The sequence below is a fragment of the Artemia franciscana genome, chromosome 6, assembly GCF_032884065.1.
Source record: "Artemia franciscana chromosome 6, ASM3288406v1, whole genome shotgun sequence".
Taxonomy (NCBI): domain Eukaryota; kingdom Metazoa; phylum Arthropoda; class Branchiopoda; order Anostraca; family Artemiidae; genus Artemia; species Artemia franciscana.
This window is the reverse complement of record NC_088868.1, coordinates 10,885,335-10,912,849: the sequence shown is the minus strand read 5'-3', so window position 1 is coordinate 10,912,849 and position 27,515 is coordinate 10,885,335. Positions and strand designations below refer to the sequence as shown.

The following is a 27,515-nucleotide window of genomic DNA, read 5'->3' as shown; positions in this document are numbered from 1 at the left end:
TCCCCCGGGGACTGTGGGGGATTAATTCGTCCCCAAAGACATAGTTTGTTGACTGTGCTGAACAAAATGGCTATCTCAAAATTTTGATCCGGTGCTTTCGGAAAAAGATGAGCGTGGGAGGGAGCCTAGGTGCCCTCCAATTTTTTATCACTTAGAAAGGACACTAGAACTTTTAATTTCCGTTCGAATGAGCCCTCTCGCGACATTCTAGGACCACTAGGTCGACGCGATCACCCCTGGGAGGTAAAAAAAAAAAAAACAAATAAACACATCCGGATATGTCTTCAGGCAAAAAATACAAAATTCCACATTTTTGTAGATAGGAATTTTACATTAGGGTTCTCTGATACGCTGAATTTGATGGTGTAATTTTCGTTAAGATTCTATTACTTTTAGCATGTGTTTCCCCCTGGTTTCTAAATTAAGGCAAATTTTCTCAGGGTCGTAACTTTTGATGGGCAAGACTAAACTTGATGGAACTTATATATTTAAAATCAGCGTAAAAATACGATTCTTTTGATGTAACTATTGGTATCAAAATCGTTTTTCAGAGTTTCGGTTACTATTAAGCCGGGTCGCTTCTTACTACAGTTCGTTACCATGAACTGTTTGAAAAAGCGTGTTATACATTATTTCTAAATTTTTACACCAAATTTCCGGCAAAAATATTAAGAAGAAAAGAAAACTATGTTAATCATTACCATATTTGACACCACCATGCTCAGATGTGTCAAATGTCTCCATATTTTCCAAATAAGTTAAACACGTGCCGAGTTCGCTGTCCACTTTATTGTTCTTAATTCACAGCCTTTGGATACAGTACAAATGACAAATTTGAATGCTCAATGTTTTACTGACGAATATCTAGAAAATTAAAGAACAAATGGCATAAAAACTAGATATCCCAACACAAAACAGCATACTTGGTAAGAAAGCGCAAGCAAGAACCTTAGAGAAGGGTAAAAGAAAATTTTACTCAATAAAGGGATGTCCAGTTAAGGTTTTTATAGCTTACATTTTTGTAGTCGCTAATTTCTTTCCTGGTAATGGCCATACTCTGCTGAAAAAGTATTGCAGTACCCAGCATGTAGTATATTCATTAATTTACCTTTGTTTACCAGCTAGTTAATAAATTATTAGTCGGTTCATAAGGAATGACACATCCGTCAAATGAATCAATCAAGGACTTAATTAAGCTCTGATTAGAAAACTTTAAATTTTATTTGTGAGTATGACTCTTTTTTTGATATTTCCACCAAGAAGCTAGTTTAATTAATCTGTATTACCAATTCTACCTAGTTCTTTTTGGATTATTTTTTATTTTACTACTGTCTATTTACAACATTTTGCTGATTTTTGTAGATAGAACTGGAACAAAGGAAAAAAACAAATACTACCAAATTCTTTACAGTATCTAAATATTTAAAGTTTAAATCTAATGGCATGGAATAAAGCTTGCCACCAGGGACACAAAGAGACATACATTATTCATGTGATCAATCTATATATATATAAAAATAAGTTGTTTGTCTGTGGGTCTGTCGAGTGACGTCATGTCATCATGTCGTCATGAAGTTAGTTGTCATGTTTGTTATGACGATGACGTCATTAAAAGTATTTAAGAAAATCGTTCAAAGACAAATTTTTAATTGTAAGAAGATCGTGGACGGAAAAATGTTTAATTGTAAAATGACTGAAGAACCTACAATGGCAACAGCCGAGGAAGCTGCTCAAAGAGTCTATGCCAAAAAACTTGCGGCTGATAGAGAAAGTAAGAATAGAAAGCGTGCCGAGGAATCACAAGAACAGCAAGAAAACAGGCTTGCGGCTAAAGAACGCAAAACCGCGCAGTTAGATGAAAATCCACCTGGACAGCGAGAGTCAAAACATATCAAAACTGAAAATGATAGCGATGATGATTGGGTTTGGGATTTTGACTTGGATAAGGTCATCAATGCCTACCAGATTTTAGTTAAAAAAACAAAGGTTCGGCAATATGTATTTCATAGTGACGCTGAAAAATAAAGAAGAAAAAGAAAACTGAAAAAAGGTAAAAAATAAAAAGAAAAAACACTCAAAGAGAAATTACAGACCGGGACACAAATGACGACCGGGACAGAGGGAATATAAATGACGACCGGGACACTCAAATAGAAAATTACAGACTGGGGTACCGGGACACAGGGAATATAAATGACGACCAGGACACAGGTATTTCAGAATATCGTTCAAAGACAAATTTTTAATTGTAAGAAAATCGTTGAAAGAGAAATTTCTAATTGTAAAATGACTGAAGAACCTACAATGGCAACACCCGAGGAACCTGCTCAAAACGAATGTATTCAAGCCGAAGTAGCTGAGTTGGTAAAGCGTTATGTTTCAGGTTCTAGATCCGAAAGGCTCCAGGTTTGAACCTTGGCTTTAGCATTAATACAAAAGAAGAAAAAAAACTAAAAAAGGTAAAAACTACAAAAAAAACTAAAAAGAAAATACTAAAAACACTAAAAAAGCTAAAAAACTAAAAAAAAAAACAAAAAAAGGTAAAAAACTAAAAACTAAAAAAGAAAAAAAAAACTAAAAAAACGGTAAAAACTACAAAAAAACAAAAAGTAAAAAACTAAAAACGGATAAAAAAAACTAAAAACTGAAAAAGAAAAAAAAACTAAAAAAAGGAAAAAACTGAAAAATAAAGGAGAAAAAGAAAACTAAAAGCCGGGGCACAGGGAATATAAATGACGACCGGGACACTCAAAGAGAAATTACAGACTGGGACAATGGGACACAAATAATGACCGGGAGATATAAATGACGACCGGGACACTCAAAGATAAATTACAGACCGGGACACAAATGACGACCGGGACACAGGGAATATAAATGACGAACGGGACGCTCAATGAGAAATTACAGACTGGGACACTGGAACACAAATGACGACCGGGATACTGGGAATATAGATGACGACCGGGACACAGGGAATGTTCGATTAGCAATCACCATCAACAAAGCTCAAGGGCAATCATTAGAATAATGAGGTATAGATCTGAATACGGATTGTTTTTCCCATGGACAATTTTATGTTGCATGTTCAAGAGTTGGTAAACCTGACAATCTATTTATATGCACAGACAATGGGACATTGAAGAATGTTGTATATTCGCAAGTTTTACGTTGTTAAAAACATATATATATCTATAACGAAAAGAGAAATATTTTCTCTTTTATCCATATTCACAGGTGGGACACAGGGACACAACTACAATGGCGCGTAACTAATATGGCGCGTAACGACTTGCGCGCGGGGGGCTTGGGGGGCGCGAAGAGCCCCCACCAACTAGGTGTTGGGGTGGCGCTTCACGCCACCCCAACAGCTAGTATATATATATATATATATATATATATATATATATATACATATATATATACATATATATATACATATATATATATATATATATATATATATATATATATATATATATATATATATATATATATATATATATATATATATATATATATATATATATATATATATATGCTCGTCAAGACAGAATTTTCATTATAACCAAAAACTGATTTTAGAAAAGACTTAAGAATAATAAAGACACCGCATTTAATTTGAAATTTAAGCCACATTACTTAAATCCTTACTGTTCAGTTTTGCAGAATTGGTCACTTACACCAATAGCTTTGCTGACGGTGCCAATTCCATACTTGACTTGACTTAAGTCTTATCCGGCCTTGGTGGTAATCTCGGGGCCTCTCCCCTCACGAGCAAACATATTTGCTCTCTGTTTTGTGCCTTTCTGAGAAGACCAGGGAGGTTGCAATCGGAGAAGTTCTCCTTCCAGCGCTTCGGAGGGCGAGAACCTTGGATGCGACCTTCGAAGGCAATTTTTCGTAGTTGGTCGTTGCACATGCGCAGGACGTGGCCAAGCCACCTGAATTGTCGGATATGGACCATGTCCGGGATGGTAGTGGAATACCGAACAGGTATTACAGCAGGACCATAGTTTTGGTCCTGCTGTATTTAGACCTACTTGTCTTACAGGTTTTCCATGTGAATTTAGGAAAGACAATGAGCAACTGAATTTTTTTTCGTTTCTGGTTGACTAAAGAAGACACAAGTGGCAGAAAGACCAAATAAGTGGTGTAGGATAGGTGATGATTAGTTTTTTTCTATCAAATATTGCATTGAAAAAGGAAGCACTTTCAGTTTTTTTTTCTTTCTGCTGGGCATCGTACCGATGGAAATGTATGTATTATTTTAAAAAGTTGAGTTGTGACAAAGAGTAAACTTTAACGTTAAGACCGTGGCGTTGAGGAGGGGACAGCCCCTCTCATGCACAGGATAATTTCTGTTGGTTTTGACTGTTGCTCCTTATTTTCAGTAGCAAAAGAGTTTTTTTTATTTCATAGGTTTATAAAATGAACCATATCAGCATGAATTCTTTCGAATTAATTTATTTTCCAATTGCATAAAATATATATATTCTCTCCCTTTAATGGTTAGTTAATAAACTAATAGCGGGCCGGAAAAGAAAAGGAGAGTACCATGGGCGGAATATTCAGATGACAAAAATCTTTTTCTCAGTTTTGGTCCTGCTGTATTTAGACCTACTTGTCTTTCAGGTTTTCCATGTGAATTTAGGAAAGAAAATGAGCGAAGAAAGCCATATACTTGATTACCGATGCACTTCACCCACACTATAAATAGAATCTTATGAAGGATATAGGTGAAGCTCAATTTGTTTTTGAATACTACGAAGCTATGAAACAGCAAAGGAAAAAAACGTTATGGATTAGAGTGTGCTTTTGGTTCTCGTTAAGAGATAAAGTTGTGAGTCGCCATCTGGTGGACTTAATTCATGGGACATGCAACAGGTGAGAATATTTTAAAAGAGCTTATGACATGCAGTGGGAGCGACAATTTATTTCTTGGAAAACTAATAAAATGATTATAGCGATGGGCCTAATTTCAATAAAAAGGTGGGGTCGCCAAAAAATTTATTGAAGATGAAAAATCTTTGAAGGGATTTATGAACATTAGAATGTTTAACATCCTTGTTGTGCTAAGTGCATTCATGAAAGGACTCCAGAAATTTGGCGAGGAGCTCTCCGACTTTGTTATCATCTTGAGACATTGTTTCCATGGCTGGCCTGCACGATGCGACGATTTTAGAGAATGCCAGAAAAAAAGGCGTCCCATACAAAAATTCATTCAGCAAGTCTTAACTAGGTGGCTGATGTTGGGTCCTGCTGTTCCCTGAGAGATTGATCAATCGCCAGTACTCGTGGAGTACTTTTTGCATTATGTTCCATCAAAGAAACATTTGACGAATGTCGCGTTGTCTGCAAAGTATCTTAAGATTGTAAGCTGCCTAAAAAGGAAAGATATGGTTGCAGAACTCAAATTTGTGTATTTATCGTCTGAGTTTTTTACGAACTTCACAGCAGCGTTTCAGCAGAACGTGCCATCAAAGAAACATTCGACGAATTTTTCACAAAGAAGGCGTCCCATACAATAGTTTCATTCAGCACGTCCTAACAAAAAGGTCGATGTTGTGCCCTGCTGTTTGCTGAAAGAGTCATCAATGGCCAGTACTTATGGAGTATTTTTTGCATTACGTGCCATCAAAGAAACATATTTCATCAAAGTATCTCAAGATTGTAAGCTACCTAAAAAGGAAAGATATGCTTGTAAAATACAAATTTGTGTATTCACCATCTGAGCTCTTTAAAAATCAGAGCAGCGTTTCAGAAGAACGAGCCCCTTTTGCAGGCTCTTCGTGCCCAGCTAAAAACTTTCTTCTCACTGTTTTGGTGAGATTTTTGAACCCAGACATTCTCATGACTGCTGATGAAATTTCTACAAGTTTGCTTGAGAGCTTGAACAACTACTTGCAGGACACTACTGTAGGTAAGCCAGTTTAGTTTGCATTAAATGGTCAGAAACTCACCTTGGCAAGGGTTCTGTCGAAGGATGCGAAGGCATTTCCAGGCAGCTGACGGAAACTAGATGAAAAAGTACACCATCTCTCTTAATAGTCCTCTCGAAGTTTTAAGGTGCCTAATCGAAGAAGGAAATAGGATTGCTTGCAAGTTTTAAGTTTTATGGATTCTTTTAACTTGTTTGTAGTCTGGAAGTTGCTTTTCTTTTATTATTTTAAATAAACATAACTGAAAATTTGAACAAAAAAATGGAAAAAAAGACAGCTGACCTGACTCCAGGGAAAATGAGTTCCTTCCTGGGCTCATGAATATGATGATTCTTAGTGTGGCTTGGCCACTATTCATTACCAAAGGAATGTTTTGATTATGAATAGTAATCAAAATTTCTTTCCACTTTGGTCCACATCTTTCTCTTTTTAACCCCTAAAAGTCCCTCGACAGGTCGGCAAGTCCCTTTTCTATTAAGCAAGAATCTTTTCAATCCCTGTATTTCTCATATGAATTTGAAGTACCACTCCCAACAACATACAAATTAAATCTTTTTTGCTTTCAGGAGCCATTTTATGTCTATTAAAGCCAAAAACACAATTTTCTAAGATGTTTCTTCTTATTGCATCAAAATATTGATGTTTTCAGGACATTATTACGTTTTTGTCATTGTTGCCATGTTGAACCATAAATTAAATAAGCAAAACCAATTAGTTAAGTTTTTCAACTGTTTTGACTAAAGTTTAAACATTAACAGTTTAAAACATGCTATGTTTTTGACTTTAAAAGTTTAAACATAACCCATGTTTATTTCGGCTTAAGGTCGGGTGCCTTAAGCCGATTTTTTTGATGATTTTCACCCATTCCCGCTACTGCCAAATACTCCAAAAATATGATTTATTATTAAATAATTGAATTGACGCTTTTCCCTAATTTTTAAGACGTATATGGCTGTATAACCATAACTATCATGGTAATCTTTAATAATCTTTAATTTGTAACCTTGGAAAGTAGTTCAGTTAGGTGAATAAAACCCTCAGGACTGCAAACAGACCATTAATGATCTCCTGAGAAGATATTTTGATGCACCTATCTCCACTTTTCCTTTCGGAAGGAACTCAGCTTTGATAAACTTTAACAATTATCATCTTATAAGGGTGAAACCTTGCAAAATGAGTCTCTACTCATATCAGACATCCGAAAAGCGTTTTGGGCCTTCCACCTTTGCTCAATGCCAATATATTAAGTTTTAGAGATCAGTTAAGCTTTTTATTAAATTTGGGGAAAAAATGATATGGCTTCTTGAGGTATGTCATTGCCAGAGGCAAAGCTATTGAACGTTTTAACTATTCTGAACAAAACTGCTAACTTGAAATTCTCATGTCTTGGGTGGAGGGCAGCATAAATGGGTGTAAAAAGGGGGCTATTATTTTCTAAATCCCTTTTGACTCTTTAAAAGGGCATTAGTACTTTCAGTTTCAGAGTGAATGGATGTCTTCCAAAGTTTCAACAAGACCTCCTATACAAAATAGCTGGGAGGAAAACAATAAAAATAAATAATGCACTAATTACCTTTTATTGAACTATTATTTTTAAAAATGGCTATGTAACTTTGTCTGTAGGGTTATGATGATTGATATTATCTAGGGGTAGTACTATATAATCTCCCTCAGTATGCACATAAAGTTTCAGCTTAATACCCTTAGTAATTCATTGGACATTGTTAATACAGACTACTAACAACCAACATGTACATAAAGTATTTTAATTTTGTTTAAAATCCACCTCAATATTTCCTGACATTTTCACCTTGATACTCACAGGCTTTTTGGAACCCAGAATTAAACATGCTCCTTTACCCCAACAATACAAATCTTATATACAAACCATGACAAACGACATTACTTACAACCCTTGCCCTATGGACTGTGGGGGGTTAGGTCATCCCCAGATGTATATGATCTGATTTTCTAATGAGTAATTATCCTGGCCAACTAGGATTCATTTTTTTATTCTGAACTTCTAAAAACAGCCTTCTTTCCCACAATCCCAGCTTTTCCACCAACACCCAGCCCTATCTTCATTGGAAAATGTAATATTTCTATATATTCCATATGATGTTCCTTTTCAAAGCTGCTTTTTTAAACACATGTGCTTCATACATGCATGTTGTCTTTACCAATATTGCTGCATCTTATCCAGTTATGGCTCTAGATCCTGGCATATTTCTAGGAATTTTCCCATGGTAGAGCAATAACAACATCTCCCGAAATTTAGTATTTTTGGTATCAAGTCCCCAAGACTTCTCCGGAATATAAAACAGATTTTTTTTTTTCTACCCAGATTATATGAACAAAAACTAGTATCATCCTCCTAATCAAGTGAGTTATGGTTAAACAAAGATAAAAAAAGAAAATTTTTGAAGTCAAAAGAAAATAATCAGCATTTTCAAGAGGAGGAAGTTCTTCTGAAGTATATTATGATTATTAGTATCATAATCTACACAAAGATAAGATAAATGTAAAAATCCATGCTAACATATATGCTAACATATGTTGATATGAATCAATTTGGATTGAACCTATCACTAATATTTGGTACAGGATTATCGTCTCTACCTGACATATAGCCAATTTTTTCATAATAATTAATTCAGTGTCCAAAGAATTATAAATAAGCGGATTATTTTCAGACTTGAGTGAAAATTCCCTTGGCAACAGTGATTTCTCTTATCGATTTTTTCATGAACTATATATGATATAGGTCAGGATTAAGCAGTTGCAAAAATAATTATAATTTCCGATATTATAGACGATTGCTTTACGATAAAGGTGAGAGGAGAAAAGTAAGCAGAAGGGTGGGGGAGAGCTGTTTGCAAGAGCCGTGGTACCCGCCGGGCTTGTCCCTTAAATTGCGGGGACAAGGTAGGCAGCCTCCAACGCTTCCCTTACTTCTCTCGCAAGTGAACCTTCAATCTAGAGAAAATGGGAATTGGCAATTGGTGCGAAAATGAACTTTTCTACAATCCTATCCTGTGCTTTGTACAGAAAAATCTTGCAAAAGGAGTTTCGCCCGATACGATAAAAGAGTACTTGGCCGATTTCTTCGAGTCTTCTTCTCTTGGTGAGACCCGTAAATTGCTTTTTTTAAATCTTTTTCCGAATGAAGTCCCATCGAAGCGCGTAGGAGCCAATGCTGCATTAAACTGTGCTTCGGACATTATTTCTTCGCTTGTAAAGTGCGATTCCCAGAACATAAAGCTCCCGGACTTTGTTATCAAATGTCCCAGCGAAGTGCCAATGATCCCTGTCGATGCCTTCAGTACCCTCAGTGCCAAGGTGAATTCTTGCCTTGAACAGCTGCGTGATATTGCGTCCAAGGTTACAGAGGGACAGTCTAAGCTTGTAGCCCCTACTCAAAATACGAAAAAACCATCCTACGCTGTCGTTGTAAGAAACCCACCCCCGGAGCTCAGCGACCCTATCCTTCGCATGAAGAAGCTCGAAACGTTGGATGGTCACGACGGAATCATAAGTCTAAAATCTAAGCCACATAGCAAAAGCTGGGTTGTGATGGTACGCGATAAGCGCTCAGCCGACTCGCTTGCTGAAGCTGTTACTAGCTCCATCCCTAACGTTGGAGCCAGAGTGATTGATAAAAAGCCTTTAGCTGTGGTCCGGGATATACCCCATAATTATTCAAGAGCTGATTTGGAGGCCTCAGTGGAAGGACTTATTAGTGCTAGTCAAATCGGCGACTCTCGTACTTTTCGCCTCGAGTTCGTCGACAAAACCGCTCTGAATGTGGTTCTGGAGTCGGGAATCCGTATTGGATATGAAATTTTTCGCGCTAAGCCCTTTCAATCCATTCCGCGTCGATGCTTTCGCTGTCAAAGTACTGATCACCTGATTGGAGCTTGTCCCAGCTCACCAGCACATCCCAAGTGTTCCAGATGTTCTGGCCCTCATGTGAATTCCAAGGAAAAGCCTTGCCAAGCCTCACCAAAATGTGCAAATTGCACTATGGAACACGTAAGTTTTAGCCTGAAATGCAAAGTTCTCCGATCGGCTCTCAACAATGCTAATAAATGAATGCTCAAACTCCGTTTAGCTTTGTTTCCCTTAATATTAATGGTACAAAAGACAAGGATCTACTGATAAGTGAGCTACTTGAAAATGATATTTTGTTTCTACAGGAGCACCTTCTCTCTAAAGTGAATGTTGATAGCCTAAAGCGTTCTCGGACCCATTATACCTTCTTGAGAGCCGCCCAAAAAACCCGTGGAAGACTATCAGGAGGTCTGGCCATCTATTTCAAACACAAGACTCAGCCGATATTATTGCAAAGCGACGCTAACATCTTAGCGATAAAATGTGGTGATACCGCATTTATAAACATTTATTTCCCCTGTAATAAAAAGACTGGGCAGTCATTGTCTAGTTTTTCACAAGCATGTAATCGCCTACGAACACTACTTAGCGACCTTTCAAAACAAAATACCAAATGGGTTCTCGCCGGTGACATGAACACTGACTTATTATCTAATTCCGACCGATCTGAAATCTTTCTCGATTCACTACCTGGAGGATTCCATCTTGCTGATAAAGATCTTCTATTTACTTATATTCACAATCGTGGTGGTCTTACTTCCAACCTTGATCATGTAATTGTGTCAGATTCAACTCTACTTTCATCAATAGTTCATGTGGAAGACTCTAAAATCGACGACGATCATTTACCAATCACGTGCCAACTATCTTGCTCCATGGCGACCTCTGTGCAACGTAACTCTCCCAAGTGGTTCTCAAAGTTAAATTGGGAAAATACCAATGTTCCACTTTATGTATTGACATTGTCCCAGTTATTATCATCTATTAAAGTGCCTTTCCACTTATTGCAAACATCTGTATCTACAACTTCAACGCGGATAGATATCAACTCGTATTATCAGCAAATAGTGTTCTGTCTAAAGTCTGCCGCTAAAACAGCTGTACCCTCCGAGTGCGTGCGAACGGGTACTCGCAATCCCTTTTGGAAAGTTTATCCTAAAGTGAAGATAGCTAAACAAAAAGCTAAGTTCTGGCTCCGTATGTGGATAGCCTGTAATCGTCCTTCTTCTGGTTCAGTACATCAAATAAAACAGAAAACCAAACGAGAGTACAAATATTCCCTGCGTAGAGCGAGACTGAATGCCTGGGATGGTCCTTGTGACAAGAAATCCTGGGATCGTGTTATAAACAGTGTTAAGTGTTCACCTCCAATTAATTCGTCTCTTCGGCTATGTGACTTCGTTTCTCATTATAAAAATATTTTGCTTTCGTTTAATATTAATCTCCAAAATCATTTTACAAAGCTTGTAAACTCAATCCTCCCAATTCGTATCAACCAATCTCAAGTGTTGTCGGTGGAATCTGGTGTTATACTCCGAGCTCTTATGCAAGTGAATAAGTCTGAGTCTCTCGATAGTGATGGTCTTTGCTTCAAGTTTTTTGCTTATGATTGTCCTGAACTGCTGAAGCATTTGCAATTATTGTTTCAGATGTGTTTGGCACAGTCCGTTGTGCCAGATAGTTTTTTGTCCGGTTGTATATCTCCCATAGTCAAGAGGGGTAAGGACCCCAGTGCTTGCTCTAATTATCGTCCTATCACTGTGTCTTGTTTTGTTAGTAAGCTATTTGAATATGTATTGCTACCGGCCATTAACTCCAAGTGCAATTTTACACCCTTCCAGCTTGGTTTTAGAAAAGGTATGGGCTCTTTTCAAGCTCACCATATTGTGGGTCGGCTAATGAAACAAGCTGTTGCTCAAAAAAGTCCCCTGTATTGTTTGACTGTTGACATATCTAGTGCTTTTGATAATGTAATTCATTCAAATGCTTTGTTTTCTCTAGCAGCCTCGGGTGTTAACCTTTCTATTGTTTCCGTGCTTAAGTATTGGTATGCTAATTCTTCAGTTAGGGTGAAGTGGAATGGTACGGTAGGGGAGTATATTCCTGTTAAAAAAGGCGTTAGGCAAGGTGCCGTGTTATCCCCGAGCATTTTTAAATGTGTTTTAGCTTCGTGTCTCCAACGTCTTCAACCGTCAATTTTTTACAATGATAATTTAGGCATTAGTCACGTTGCATATGCTGATGATGTTCTGCTTCTTAGCCGGACAAAAAATAGTCTAATTACCATTTTCTACCGGCTTTCAGCCGCACTATCCACAGTAGGCCTTTCAGTTAATGCCTCCAAATGTGAGTTTTTGTGTTTTGGGAGTCCTCCACCAGCATCACCTCTTTGCTTGGGTTCTTCAACTATACCATGTTCAGCAAGTATTAAATGGTTGGGTCTCTCTTTTTCCACGTCACTTTCGTCTACTTGCTCCGCTATTACGTCCAGCGTGCTGAAAAGTATGCGGGTTGGATACGCGAAAATTTCACCAAATCGTGGTCGGTATAACCGAAATGGACTATGCCGTCTTTATTCTAGTTTTTGTGCCCCTGCTGTTTTTTATCTTTCTGGTTTTGCTTTCCTCCTTCGCAAGAAGGATACAAAGAAAATACGCTCAGGATATTTTAAGTATTGCAAGTATTTGCTGCGTCTGCCTCGGTGGTATCGGAATCATACAGTCGTCTCTAAATTTGACATCGTTGATGCGCCCTCGCGACTGAAACATTTATCTAAAGATATATGTTTTAAAACTCGGCAAATGGTCGGTGTTTTTGACCCTCTTTGGCCATTTTTTGATTGGAGGTAATTTATTTATGTTGTATGTCGTTATGCTGCTATGTTATTTATGTTATTATGTTTTTTGTCTTGTTTTTTTCTTTTTTTTGTGTGTTTACTCCACAGTTTAATGTACTTTGTGGGTTATAAATAAATTATTATATAAACAGTGTTAGAGAAGTTGCAGCCTCTTTAGGAAATTTCCATGTAAAATATCACTTTATTTTCTGAGCATGTTGATCACTTGGCTAGAGACCTTCTTGCATCACAGACAATATTTGTATAGTGGGTGACATGACCTATGTTTCACTACACTTGTCAGCTGGATTTAGTGTGAGTGCATGGATACAATAAGTTTAATACAGTTGTCTGGTAGAGTGAGAACTGGGGGTAAGAAATTTGATAAAAAGACAAAGTGTGCTATAGCTAATGTTGTTAGATCTTACTCTTATGTATAGAACCTACCAATTAAAGTGACTTACTATTATCTCCTAAAATTTATGCGTCCTCGGTTAAATTACTAGGAGTCACAATTTCTTCAAATTTAACGTGCAATATCCACGTTAAAGATATCATCCATAAAGCTAATGCAGTCTATCGCCCTCCTTAGGCTCCTAAATAAATATAGCGTTCCCCCTTCTCACTCCTCAAGGTTGTACATGTCTTTTGTCCACCCGCATCTTGAATTTGCTTGTCCAGTTTGGCACCCTGGCATCTCCCGTGAAGAATCAGACAAAATTGAGTCAATCCAAAAAAGAGCCTTGCGAATAATTTTCAAAGAAGGCAAGGTGCCTTGCTCTCTGCTCCTAAAAAAAGCTAGTTTGGAAATCCTTGAACGAAGGAGGTCGTCGTTGTGCCTCCGTTTTTCAAAAAATGCAATAACGAACCCTCAGACGGCAAGTATTTTCCCCAAACGTCACTCACCGTCCAGATTACGACAGCCTCGAGCTGTTTCCGAGCCTATCCCAGTTTTGTTCCCCATTCGCTGCGTTAGTTCCAGATATGAAAAAACCTTTGTCCCCTTCATCACAGAAAAAATAAATAAAATAGCCAACTAGTTTCTCCCCCCCCCCCTTTTTTTCATGTGAGATGCTTTAGGACGTTGCACTAATTTGATTGCCCCCCGCTGTTTTTGGTTTAGTTTCCCTTTTAATTCATATGTATTTTTCGTGTCTTTTATGCTTCGTTCTTTTTTTGTGAGTTTTTGGACTTTTTTTTAGTGTCCCTTTTAATTTGTAGATATATATGTTTATTTCTTGTTATGGAGGTTTTGTTTCTGGTTATTGTATTATGGAGACTGAAAACCTAATGGAGAAAAGTAAAGGTGGTATGTGCCTGTACTAAGTCTTCAATAGTACATTTTTCTGCAAGCAATAGTGAAATGTTTATTATGCTTTGTTGGCTAATTTCAAAACAATGCATAATAAACAATAGACATAGTTCAACCATAAAATTAAATACCAGTACTCAACTTTTACTAAAGCTGTCAGCAATGAGTTGCTGCAGATGATAGTAGTGTAGTGTAAACAAGCTTTTAGGTGGGTAATGGTAAATTCCTCATAAGCTTGGCTGTTTTTGCCAGGTTCACCACAAATATTAAGCATTTATAGGCCTTTCATTTCCCTCAACTCCCAGACCCAGCCCAGGAGACTAAATTTTGCAGTTGAACTACATGCTATTCGAACAGCCCTGTTCAACATGTCATTCAGTTGCATGTGATTTGAAAATAGCATTGTAGCAAGCCAAAAAGTACAGCCTTTGAATCACCATTGTGTAAACATTGTAGAGGAAAATTACAACCCCCTCTCCCTTCTTGAACAAGATGGGAAATTGCATTTTTGTATGAGCAGCACTGATATGTACTCTGTTTTTCTCCTGTAATTTTTTCTTTATCGCTTTTGGGTTCCGGAAAATCATTAAGGGCTCATTCTAAAAGTAATTCTTGAATCTTATTTTCTGTTTATGATAGGATAAGATGTGTTACTGAAAAATGGCTATCACTAGCCCAAATAGGCCAAATTCACAGTTCAGCATCAATAAATATAAATAACCAAAAACAAACAACAACAAAAAAATTATAAAAAGGTCAAATATATAAAATTGCCAAAAGCAATTAACACTCATAAAACTAAAAGGTCGATGCCAAATATGCAAAACGCAAAAATGAAAAAAAACTCGTAAAGTTAAAAAGGGAATAAAATAATTAAAACAAAAACTATTTAATTATCCAACCAAAACACAGAGAGCTATAAATTTGTATAATGAACATTAAAATTTATAAGGTAAAAAGGGGTGGAGGGGTGAGAAAATTCACTGATTGAATATGTCAACTATGTAAGGGATGAAATCTTTTCAGTATCTTTCAGTGGAAACTTTTATTTGGGCAAGAACAGGGATTTTTTGAAGCAGAACATGGGAGGCAGTGTCAAAGGGGTGAATATTCACTAGGGAAAAGGGTAGTTGTCCAAGGGATCTTAAGGGCAATACACAAAGAAATTTTTGCACTCCTTTCCTTAAGGGTGACCAGATTAGCTCTCCAAAAAAAGGAAATTTAAGGCACTTTACCCTCACTAAATATAATTCTTGGGCACTCAATAAAGCCATCACAATGTCTCATGACACCCAAATATGCACTTTGGGCTGTTTTTCCATTGAAAAAATTAAATAACAGAAAAGGGTATGATCCTATGAAATAAGCTCCATGGACAAATTACCCCTGGGAAATCTGTCCCACACCTGTGGACATTTTCCTCCATGGAAATCCCCCTTGAAAATTTTCACCATATTTAAAATAACATTTGCATTTTTAATTTAAAAGAATTTGAAAGGTGAAGTTAGGATTATCAACTTACCTATTGGGCATTGTTTGACACAATATAAAAAACTGAATAAATCTTGATAGTATAAAGAAAGCAAACAATCAAAAATAGGGGTTTTAAAGGCCAAATGAAAATACTGAAGAAAACACAAAAAGTGAATATTTTGAAAGAACAACCGCCTCTCTTATTCGGCGCAAACAAAATATTATGATAAAGGAAAAAAAACTAAAAAATAAGCATGGAAAGTACAACAAAACCAATGAAAAAAACTGCCAAAAACTAAAATAAAATTCAATAAAAGACCAAAAACTAAAACAATTAAAATCAAATGCCTAACAATAATAAAGTTAATTATTATTATAATATCCGCGATTTGCACAAAATCCAAAAAAAATGAACTGCCATCAACAGATACTAACGAACAACTGAGAAATAAAGGAAGAAAATTCATTCACTCAAACAAACATAGGAGCAATTGAATAAATTGGAGAACTAGGTCACTTGATTTCTGATTTTACCATTGCATTTCTTGCAGATACCCTTTTAGACCTAAGGGGTTGATGATGTATTTGATAATGTGACTGGGGAAATGGTTCAACGTTTATTTCAGGGAAAACTAAAGTATTGGCTTCTCCTTTGAGAAAACCAAAATGCAACTCACTTAAATCACCTGAATCTCTGAGCAAAGCTAGACCTATAAGTTGGTATTTATAAATTTCAATAGCTTCCCTGTAGTGCTGGACAAATACCTTTGTCATACAAAATTAGGCTAGCTTGGTTAAATAAAACAGTATGGACTGGATTATTAAATATATGTTCTGAGAGGGCGGAGTCAAAATTTACTGTTTTCTTCTGCTTTTTAAGTGTGTCATTAATTGAGGTAGAATGCTGAATTAATCTATCTGTAAGTTGATGATCAGTTCTTCCTATGTACCAAAGGCCACTAGAGCAAGGAATTCTGTAGACACCAGAGTTTTCATCTATTGGGATAGGGTCTTTACCATGGTAGATTTGGGAACTGATAGTTTTTCTGGGTCTATAGTAAATGAAAATATTATTTTTTCTTAGATTTTTGGAAATGTGGTCTGAAACCCCTTTAACATACACGGGACAAAGATAAACTGAATTTCCCTTTGATTTGTGTTTACTGTGTCACTATCTGATAATTTTTTATACATTTTGCAATTACAGAATTTATAAACTAATTGGATAACCATTCCCAAATAAAATATCTCTAAGGTGGTCAAGCTCTGAATCCAGGAAACATGAAGAACAAACTTGCATTGCTCTGTCAACTAAAGAAGTGACCACTCCTCTTTTCACAGCAGGAGAATGATTAGAGGAATAAATTAAGTATCAGTCACAATGTGAGGGTTTTCTATAGACTCCAAACTCGAAGCATGTATCGTTTTGGTGAACCAGGATATCCAGAAAAGGAAGACGCCTTTTTACCTCTAATTCCTGAGTAATTTAAGTTTTGGATCCAAGGAGTTAAGCAAGTGAAGGAAAGACTACAGAGATACATCAACATGCTCCCACAAATAAAAAATATCAAACAGTTCGTGGTAACGACCTGTATTAAGGAGCGACCCGGCTCAATAGTAACCAAAACTCTATAAAATAGAATTTTGATGCCAAAAGTTACATCAGAAGAATCAAATTTTAATGCATTAAATATACAAGTTTCATCAAGATTAGTCTTACCCATCAAAAGTTACGAGCCTGAGAAAATTTGCCTCATTTGGAAAATAGGGGGACACACCCCCTAAAATTAATACGATCTTAACGAAAATCACAACATCAGATTCATTGTATCAGAAACCTTATCGTAAAAGTTTCAAGCCCTTATCTACAAAAATGTGGAATTTCGCATTTTTTGCCAGAAGACAAATCGCGGATGCGTGTTTATTTGTTTTGTTTTTTTTCCCAGGGGTGACTGTATCGACTCAGTGGTCCTAGAACGTCGCAAAAGGCCTCATTCTAACGGAAATTAAAAGTTCTAGTGCCCTTTTTAAGGGACCAAAAAATTGGAGGGCACCTAGGCCCCCTCCCACGCTCATTTTTTCCCCAACGTCACCGGATCAAAATTCTGAGATAGCCATTTTATTCACCATAGTCAAAAAACCTAATAACTATGTCTTTGGGGACGACTTACTCCCCCGCATTCCCCGTTGGAGGGGCTGTAAGTTACAAACTTTGACCTATGTTTACATATAGTAATGGTTACTGGGAAGTGTATAGACGTTTTCAGGGGGATTTTCTTTGGTTTGGGGGGAGGGACAGTTGAGGGGGGGTTACGTGGGAGGATCTTTCCATGGAGGAACTTCTCATGGGGAAAGAGACTTTCATTGGAGGGGGGATTTTCTAGCATTATTTAAAAAACAATGAGAAAATAAATATGACAAGTTTTTTCTACTGAAAGCGAGGAGCAGCATTAAAACTTAAAACAAACAGAAATTATTACGCATATGAGGGGTTTACCTCCTCGTAATACCTCGCTCTTTACGCTAAAGTATTTTTAGTAATTTCAACTATTTATTCTACGGCCTTTGTGATTCAGAGGTAATTCATAAGGAATTGAGACAAAATTTAAGCTTTAGTGTAAAGAGCGAGGTATCGACGAGGGGTGAGCCCCATTTTATACGCAATAAAGAGAAACGAATATAGAAGTTCGCTACGTAAGTTAATTCGTAAGTTATGTATATTTTTTACTTATGAAAGCGTTCGTAAAAAATTAAAAGTTATAGTTGCCTTTTTAAGTAATCAAAAAATTAGAGGGCAACTAGGCCTCCTCTCTTACTCCGTTTTTCTCAAAATCTTCCGATTAAAACTATGAAAAAGCCATTTAGCCAAAAAAAATTAATATGCAAATTTCGTTTTAATTATATATGCGCGGAGAGCCAAGATAAAAAAAATGCATTAATTCAAAACGTCGAGAAACTAAACAAAAAAACAAGTTTTTTTAAATGAAAGTAAGGAGCGAAATTAAAACTTAAAACGAACAGAAATTACTCCGTACATGAAAGGGGCTTTTCCTCCTCAACGCCCCGCTCTTTACGCTAATTTTTTTTTACTGATTTAAAATGTAGAGTTAAGAGAAAGAGTCAAACTTAAGCGTAAAAAGTGGGGCGTTGAGGAGGAAAAGCCCCTTTCATATACGGAGTAATTTCTGTTCGTTTTAAGTTTTAATGTCGCTCCTTACTTTCATTTGAAAAAAACTTGTTTTTTTGTTTAATCATCTTTAAAATGAACCTAAAATTCCAGTTTACAAAAAACTTTGCAAAATAGCCTTTTCTTCAAGGTTTTCCATGAAGATATCAGCCTCAGTTGGTGAAAGAGGGCGCCCATTGAAAGCCCATATTTCTGTCTATAAAAAATGCCTCTATAACGGAAGTAAAAATGAAGTTATATTACTTCAGAACTGTGCCTGTGTCTATTGAAGAGCTGTACGTGAAAGAAGTGCCTGATTCGAAAGTATTTTCTGATATAGATGGGCTAGAACTGAGTTTGTGCTCCAAAATCCTTTTGGCCTTTTGACAATCACAATTGGTAGACATTGAGTCCGCATCAAAACTGCCCATTCTTCTATTTGGATTAACCAAGACTTGCTTTAACTTGGAATCGAAATCAGCCGAATTTTTAATATAGGATTTTTGAGCCAGAATTAGTGGGCGAAATACAACTGATAAGAATTTCCCTATTTGTGCTGTAGGAGAATTAAATGAGGAAACAATGGGGACAATGTGGTTTAAGAGATTATCTTAATCTTGATAGTATTGTAGTAGAAACCTTGGATTAATTGAATCTTGTCAGGGATACCAATAAGCAGAGAAAAATTGATGACTAAAGTTTGAAAATCGCCATCCCTTTCGTATCTTTGTTGAAAAAAGTAAAGGTAGAAATGTTCCCCAAAAGTTTTTCCTTGTGTGAATCATAGGAGGGGGGCATACAGGTGGTAGATATATTCTAAATTCTTTTTCATGTCTAAAAATCTCTTCACCAAGTACATTTTGGTCTCCTAGTACTGCATGTTAAAATGACAGCAATAGAAGAGGTATAATGATAGCAATAAAGGACAGCATATGCTTTTCGTCAGTAAGTAAAAGTCGTAATTTACCAAATAAAAAAAAAGTAAAAAAAACAAGAGCTAAGAGCTCATATGGCACTTGTGACGAAGCAAGAAGAGCTAAGAGCCAAGAGATCATATGGTATGAGCTCTAACAAAATTCTAAGAATCCATAGATTGATTTAAAAGCAAAATCAGAGGTTTAATGCTGGTCAGGATTTAAAATAAGAGCTCTGAGTCACGATGTCCTTCTAAATATAAATATTCATTAAGATCCGATCACCCACCCGTAAGTTATAAATACCTAATTTTTCCTCTCCCTTTAGCCCCCCGCCTACCAATTTAGTCCCCCACCTACACGCCTACCAATTTTTATCATCCAAGCAAATCCAGAAGCACCAAACTCCCCAAATCAGTGAACCCCTCCCCCCAACTCCCCTAAAGAGAGCAAATCCAGTATGCTTCTGTGAATCACGTATCAAGGACATTTGCTTATTCTATCCACCAAGCTTCATCCCGATTCCTCCACTCCAAGTATTTTCCAAGATTTCCCCCTCCAACTCCCCCCAATGTCAAAAGATCTGGTCAGGATTTGAAATAAGAGCTCTGAGACACGAATTCCTTCTACATATCAAATTTGCTTAAGATCCGATCACCAATTCGTAAGATAAAAATACCCAAATTTTCATGTTTTCCAAGAATTCCGGTTTCCCCCTCCAACTCCCCCCCCCCCCAATGTCACAGGATCTGTTCGGACTTTAAAATTAGAGTTTTAAAGCACAAGATCCTTCTAAATATCAAATTTCATTAAGATCTGGTCACCCTTTCGTAAGTTACAAATACCTCAATTTTCAAAATTACCCCCCCCCAACTCCACCAAAGAGAGAGATCTTAATTTTGGATGATCCAATCACTCCTTCGCAATTTAAAAATAACTTACGACTTCGTAAGTCATTTTTTCTAATTTTTTAGAATTACCTCCCCCCCCCCCAATAGAGCGGATCCGTTCCAATTATGTAAATCACGTATCTAAGACTTCTGCTTATTTTTCCAACCAAGTTTCATCTCGATCCCTCCAATCTAAGCGTTTTCCGTGATTTTAGGTTCCCCCACCTTAAACTTCCCCCAATGTTACCAGATCCGATCGGGATTTAAAATAAGAGCCTTCAGACATGATATCCTTCTAAATATCAAATTTTATAGAGATCCAATCACCCGTTCGTAAGTTAAAAACCTCATTTTTTCTAATTTTCAGAATCAAACCCCCTCCAACTACCCCAAAGAGAGCGGATCCGTTTCAGTTATGTCAATCATGTATCTAGGACTTTTGCTTATTTTTCCCGCCAAGTTTCATCTTGATCCCTCCACTCTAAGTGTTTTCCAAGATTTTAGGTTTCCCCCTTCCAACTCCCCCCCCGAATGTCACCAGATCTGGTCGGGATTTAAAATAAGAGCTCTGAGACACGATACCCTTCTAAATATCAAATTTAATTGAGATCTGATCATTCGTTCGTAAGTTAAAAATACCTCATTTTTTCTAATTTTTCAGAATTAACCCCCTCCCAACTACCCCAAAGAGAGCGGATCCATTCCGGTTATGTCAATCATGTATCTAGGACTTGTGCTTATTCTTCCCACCAAGTTTCATCCCAATCCCTCCACTCTAAGTGTTTTCCAAGATTTTAGGTTTCCCCCTCCCAACTCCCCCCCCCAAATGTCACCAGATCCGGTCAGGATTTAAAGTAGCAGGTCTGAGACACGATATCCTTCCAAAAATCAAATTTTATTAAGATCTGATCAACTGTTCGTAAGTTAAAAATACTTCAATTTTTCTATTTTTTCTGAATTGACAGACCCCCCATTCCCCCCCCAGATGGTCAAATAGGGAAAACGACTATTTCTAATTTAATCTGGTCCGGTCCCTGATACGCCTGCCAAATTTCATTATCCTGGCTTACCTGGAAGTGCCTAAAGTAGCAAAACCAGGACTGACAGACAGACAGACCAACAGAATTTGCAATTGCTATATGTCACTTGATTAATACCAAGTGCCATAAAAACAGATATGTAACAACAGGGGAAAAGCTGGAAAAGAAGTTTTTTTGGTACATATGACGTCATAGAAAATACTCAGGATCTACAACAAATCCGAACAGCTAAAGCAAAAGGCAAGGAAAAATGTCTGAGGTAATGATGCCCAAACGAGATCTATGGCTAGAGGACATGCGACAACAAGCATCACGAAGAATCCCAAATGAAAATAATAGACAAAGAAATCAGCGGGTAGAATAAAAGTGAAAGGGGTGATCAAATAAAACCGTAAATAAAACCAGCAATTAGAAGAGAAGCAACAGTGAAAATCACAACAAGTCCCAGGACAAATCCTTTAAAATGGATGATTTTTTGATCAATCAATCAATCAATATTTATTAATTCAAATTAAAAATATACAAAACCTGTTGATGCATCAACAGGAAGGACGGATTAAATTCACGCCAGAATTTCTCAATTTAGTTGACAGACGGAGAAAGGGAAGACTGTTTTCCGACATTAGTAATTAATATAGATTAGTACTTGAATGAGGCCTTAATATATACATATATATATATATATATATATATATATATATATATATATATATATATATATATATATATATATATATATATATATATATATATATATATATATATATATATATATATATATATATATATATATATATATATATATATATATATATATATATATATATATATATATATATATATATATATATATATATATATATATATATATATATATATATATATATATATATATATATATATATATATATATATATATATATATATATATATATATATATATATGTATATATATATATATATATATATATATATATATATAGTTTGTTCTACAACATAGTATCCCTTAGGAAGTATCCATCCAAAGGGTATGTTATTAATTATGCCAGAATTCTTTCAGGTAACTTTTCAGAAAGAACTGACCTTTGACAAGATCAGTACTAGTCTACTCGAGTACAATTTTATTCAAAAAGAATCATTTTCTTCATGTTCACTAAAATAAAAGAAAACATTTCCAAGTGAAGAAAAGAAAACCTATAGATTTTGAAGGAAAAACCTCATTGGAGAAAATGGCTCTGATAATGTAAGAATAGAATATATTTATTCACTACAATAGCCGGAGCTAGCATTAGCATGTCAAGACAAAAATAATTTATACCTTCAAAAAGACTCACAGGAAAGTTTAAACAAACATTATATTAATCAAACATTAAATATTAGTTGTGTCAGTATTATTAAAATGACAGGTAAAATATGGGACTCAAGGTTGGGTAGTAGATGACAATGAGTTGGGGAATACAAACAATTTAGTCCAAATCTGTATGTTAAGCCATGTCTACGACTATCAAGTGAGTCCAAATTGAGTTGTTTCAGTGCATCCTTGTAAGTTGAGTAGTTTTGTCCAAGTATAATTTTTAAAGCTCTTTTTTGTATTGTCTCAAGTCTATCTGTTTGATCTTTTGCCAATCCCGGATGCCAAGCAGGGCATGCATACTCAAGAGAAGGTCTGACATAGCTGCAGTATACAGACTTTAAAACCTCAGTTGGTGTACCAAATCGTTTTAGGTTGGAAAATGAATGTAAAAGTGAGGCGCCTTTTTTAGTCAGATAGTCAACGTGTGAATTCCATCTTAAATCGTCGTCCAAAAGTATCCCAAGTATTTTCACAGTTTGGACCTTGGATTTTAGCAAGTACCTTGGATGATTTTATGGCTAACTAAATGATACTAAAGACGAACAGTGAAAAATGCAATTGTTCCCCTTGATATTAATTTTCTTTTTTAACAGCTTTACAGGGTATCAGGCATTACAGGATTGACATTTGACAGGGTTGACAAAATTACATTTTTAGTATTTTCAACCCCCTGGAGAAATGCATGTACCCATAATACAAAGCAAAAACGCTTGTGCAAGGACCAATAGAAAGCAAAGCCATACCAGGCATTACAAAGTCAACATTTCAAGCAAATCAATCACTCATATACTTGTGATCCTCTTTCTTAAGATTTTTGGCTGAATAATCAAGCCACATCACACCAACTTCACAGCAACCGCCAGGCCTTGTCAATTCTTTAAAATCTAATATAAACATATGCTCATTCTCCCTACTCTGTAGACTCCACAGACGGGTCAGAACTGACTGCAAAATCTGCAGAGCCGAGAAAAGGAATCCACGTCACCAGAAGATAGCAAAGACAGTGGCTATATTGATATTACAGTCATTATCTGTAATATTATGTTCACTATAACTAAACTGAAAGCCGCAAAGACTTGCTGAAATATCCCCTAAATTTTGACAAGCTTAAGCAACCTTTTTATTACTGATTTTAAAATCACTTTAAGTGTGAAAATTATTCCCCAAATTTTTTTTAAGCATTTCAAATGGTCTAATTTAGCTGATCTAATTATGGGACAACAACTTTCATGCATTTTGTACTTAACAAACCATCCATTTTTAAGCCAACAAAGAAACTTCAGGATGTAAAACTTTTTATTTAAGCTATAGATAGCAGAAAATCCAAAGCATTTAATACTTCAGCAAACTATTAAAGTTAGCAATTTTTCCATTGATCAATTCAGAAATTCTTACTAGTTTAGAGGTAAAGAGAAACACAGGCTAGCAAGAAAATTAGTCAGAGTAGAACATCTTTTGTTGCCAACAAGGAAAAGATGTGTTTAATCAACAACCTTCATCCATCATTTAGAAATACAAACAAACTACGATCTCCCAAAGAATGACACGCCTTTGAAGATATAACCCATCTATCTGTCAATTCATGAGAATGTTCAATTGATCCTAGCCAAACACACCTGTAGAAGAAATAGCACATTTGACTGCATACTCTTTACAACATTAGCAGACAGTGATGAATGACACAATGAAATATGATCTTAAGTCTTATTTATCTTAGTGCAGCCCAGAAGAAACTCTAGCATTGGTTGTAAACAATCTGATTTGGGTTGCCACAACAAACATATATGCATTAAATGACATTAAAATGACATGCTCTTGTGTTTTTTCCAATGTTTTTTTGAACGTATGAAACCAAGAAAGGACAAAACAAATAAAAAAATCAAATAGGTATAAATATATATATATATATATATATATATATATATATATATATATATATATATATATATATATATATATATATATATATATATATAAATGTCCCACAAGTAGCACTGGCATTGGCAATCTTAAAAAAATGTTGTTAATCTATACAAGACTCCTAAGCTGACATTCAGGGTTGAAGCTAGGGTAATGAGTTTGGAGGGGTGGGGTTTATAAAGAATGTGCCAATAAAATATTCCAATGTGTTGACAAACATGGACACATCCCCCTCTCCCCTTAGACAAAATGTTGAATATACATTTTGATTCCTTTACTCATGCTCTTTCAAATACCATAATAAGCTGACTAGCAAACTCACACTCCCCCTCCCATCTGATGGTACCCTATCAAACCACAAACTGTAAGTAAAGAGCCACTTGGTTTAATAGTAACTGGAACTGTAAAAACAGAAAATTTTAAATCAATAGATACATAAAAAGAATTGGCTTGTTGAGTTGATACTAAATATATAAGATTCATTAAGCTTAATGTTACCCATTACAAGCTCTAGACCTGAGAAAAATTTGCCTGATTTTGACAAAGAGGAAAATACCCCTCAAAAATGAAGAACATCTCAATGAAACTTGCACTATCAAATTAATGGTATCAGAGAACAAATGAGCAAAATGTGGAATTTTTGATTTTCCAAAAAAAAATTGACCAGGGGTAAATTATATTTATTTTGTCCTCAGGAGTGATTGTATTGAATCAATGATTCTAGAACATTGGGAGAGGGCTCATTTGAATGGTAATTAAAAGTTCTGATGTCCTTTCAAGTGAACAAAAAGGATGGTGGGCAATTAGCCCTTTCTACTGCCCCCTTTTTCCCCAGGGATGTCTAATCAAATTTTAAGATAGTCTTTTTATTAAACATAGCTGAAAAGTCAAATAACTATGCTTTTGGGAATAACCTGACCCTCTTCAGTCCCTGTGAAAAGGTCTGTAAGTTATAAAATTAGCCCATTCTTTGTGTATAATGGCCAATATGCTATTGATACATTTTTTGGGGGGTGGGGGTCAATGGGAGGAATTTTCTGTGGCGAGGGAAGTTTCTGGGTTGGAATTTTCCAGAAATTTTGTACTGAAGGAACTTACCAGAATTCCAGAGTGGCATGTTTAATCCTGGATCTCTGAAAAGGCATGTGAGCATTAACATGAAGATTTTAGAAAATACTAAGGGAGCTTGGCTTGATTGCAACACACTATGTAGATTGTCAAAAGAGTGTATCAGAAATATCTCTGGAACAGCTTTTAAGGGTCTTAAATTGAAATGTTCAGGGTATTTTTAAATGTCCCTTAGGCAATATATATACAATCATAGTACTATATTACTGCCATTATCAAGACTGGAGGTATTCAGGTAAATTTCACAGAATATTAAATCTTTAATAAGAATCTGTTTTTTAGTGTGTGTTTTCATAGCCTAAATAATAAATAAAGCAGGAACATTATTACATAGTACCTATTTATTCTATTCTACTCTACAAAATATGTTAGTATAAAAATTTGCCAGATAATATATTAATGGCAAGTTCTGCAACCAGAATTTTGCAGATTTTAGCCTGTATTTTCTTATGTAAACTCAATGTTATCAATTTTCAGAAACAAAATAAAATCAGAACAGTGAGCTGGAAATTAATCAACCAAGCACTACCCCATAGGCTAATAAAGAGATGTAGAACCACAGCCCCTGTTAAAGCTAATTGCTTTAACATTGATTTACAAAACATGTTCATTTTCATACTGACCTATCTTTAATCCACAATGGCATGCTTTTTGTGCAGAATATGATCATTTCTTAATATAACCTATAGTAATATTAATTCCTTATTATATTGTATAGCTATATTTCTCACTAAAAAACATGTCTTTACAACATTTAAACAGACTAAACTGTTAATGTTGGTAGTTAAAGATTTAAATATGGAGGAAATCATTCCAGCTATGTGAAACATCAAATTTCATTCCTTGTTTTTTAACAAAGGATAGCCTACTGCAGCAAAAACATCAAATTTTTGGTATCCAATGCTGAAATTTCAATGTGCAATTAATTATTTTCCAGGCTGAGATCTCCTATTTGATCTCCATGTTCAGATAGGCTACCTTTGTAGGCATAATTCATAACAGGCTATGAAAATCATGAAAACAAATTCCTAACAGAACCAGGATGAAGTCACAGCATGAAAATTATTCGCAAAACAAACTTCTACTGATAAATAAAGATGCAACGTTTTCAAAATTTTACGCTGTTGTTGCTGTTCGCCTAGAGGACGTTCTATGGCAAGTCGATTCTCACTTCTTAATAAATAGTAGGAGGAAATCTTCTTTCCTGAAACTGTAATTCAAATGTCCTTTAATCTTGTAACTCTTGTCAGAAACTGTATGACAAGACTAACTATCATACAATTTTCTTCTTCACTATCAAATCCTCCTAATCAAACAGTTCGTGGTAACGAACTGTAGTAAGAAGCGACCCGCCTCAATAGCAACCGCAACTCTAAAAAATGGAATTTTGATATCAATAGTTACATCAAAAGAATCGCATTTTAATGCTGATTTTAAATATTTAAGGCTAATCAAGATTAGTTTAAACCATCAAAAGTTAATAGCCTGAGAAAATTTGCCTCATTTTAGAAAATAGGGGGAAACACCCCACTAAGAGTCACACGATCTTAACGAAAATCCCACCATCAGATTCAGCGTATCAGAGAACCCTATTTTAGAAGCTTCAAGCCCCTATCCACAAAAATGTGCAATTTCCCATTTTTTGCCAG

At 35.7% G+C, this 27,515-nt stretch overlaps 1 protein-coding gene across 6 annotated transcripts in view; it reads right to left on the bottom strand.

Moving 5' to 3' along the window:
• The window catches only part of LOC136028036 (zinc finger protein 664-like), a 36,869-nt gene extending 9,880 nt beyond the window's left edge, over positions 1-26,989 (bottom strand). Inside the window, exons 1-2 of one of the 6 annotated variants that reach the window (XM_065705619.1) lie at positions 26,845-26,989; positions 702-864 (exon numbers count right to left, since the gene is read on the bottom strand). In XM_065705619.1, the coding sequence (XP_065561691.1) occupies positions 702-744 (43 nt within the window). In that variant the 5' untranslated portion in view covers positions 745-864; positions 26,845-26,989. Of the gene's footprint in view, positions 1-701; positions 865-26,489; positions 26,823-26,844 lie in introns of those variants that run through there. The other 5 variants (XM_065705622.1, XM_065705621.1, XM_065705624.1 and 2 more) reach the window with 5 other exon arrangements.
• Positions 26,990-27,515: the final 526 nt, after the last annotated feature.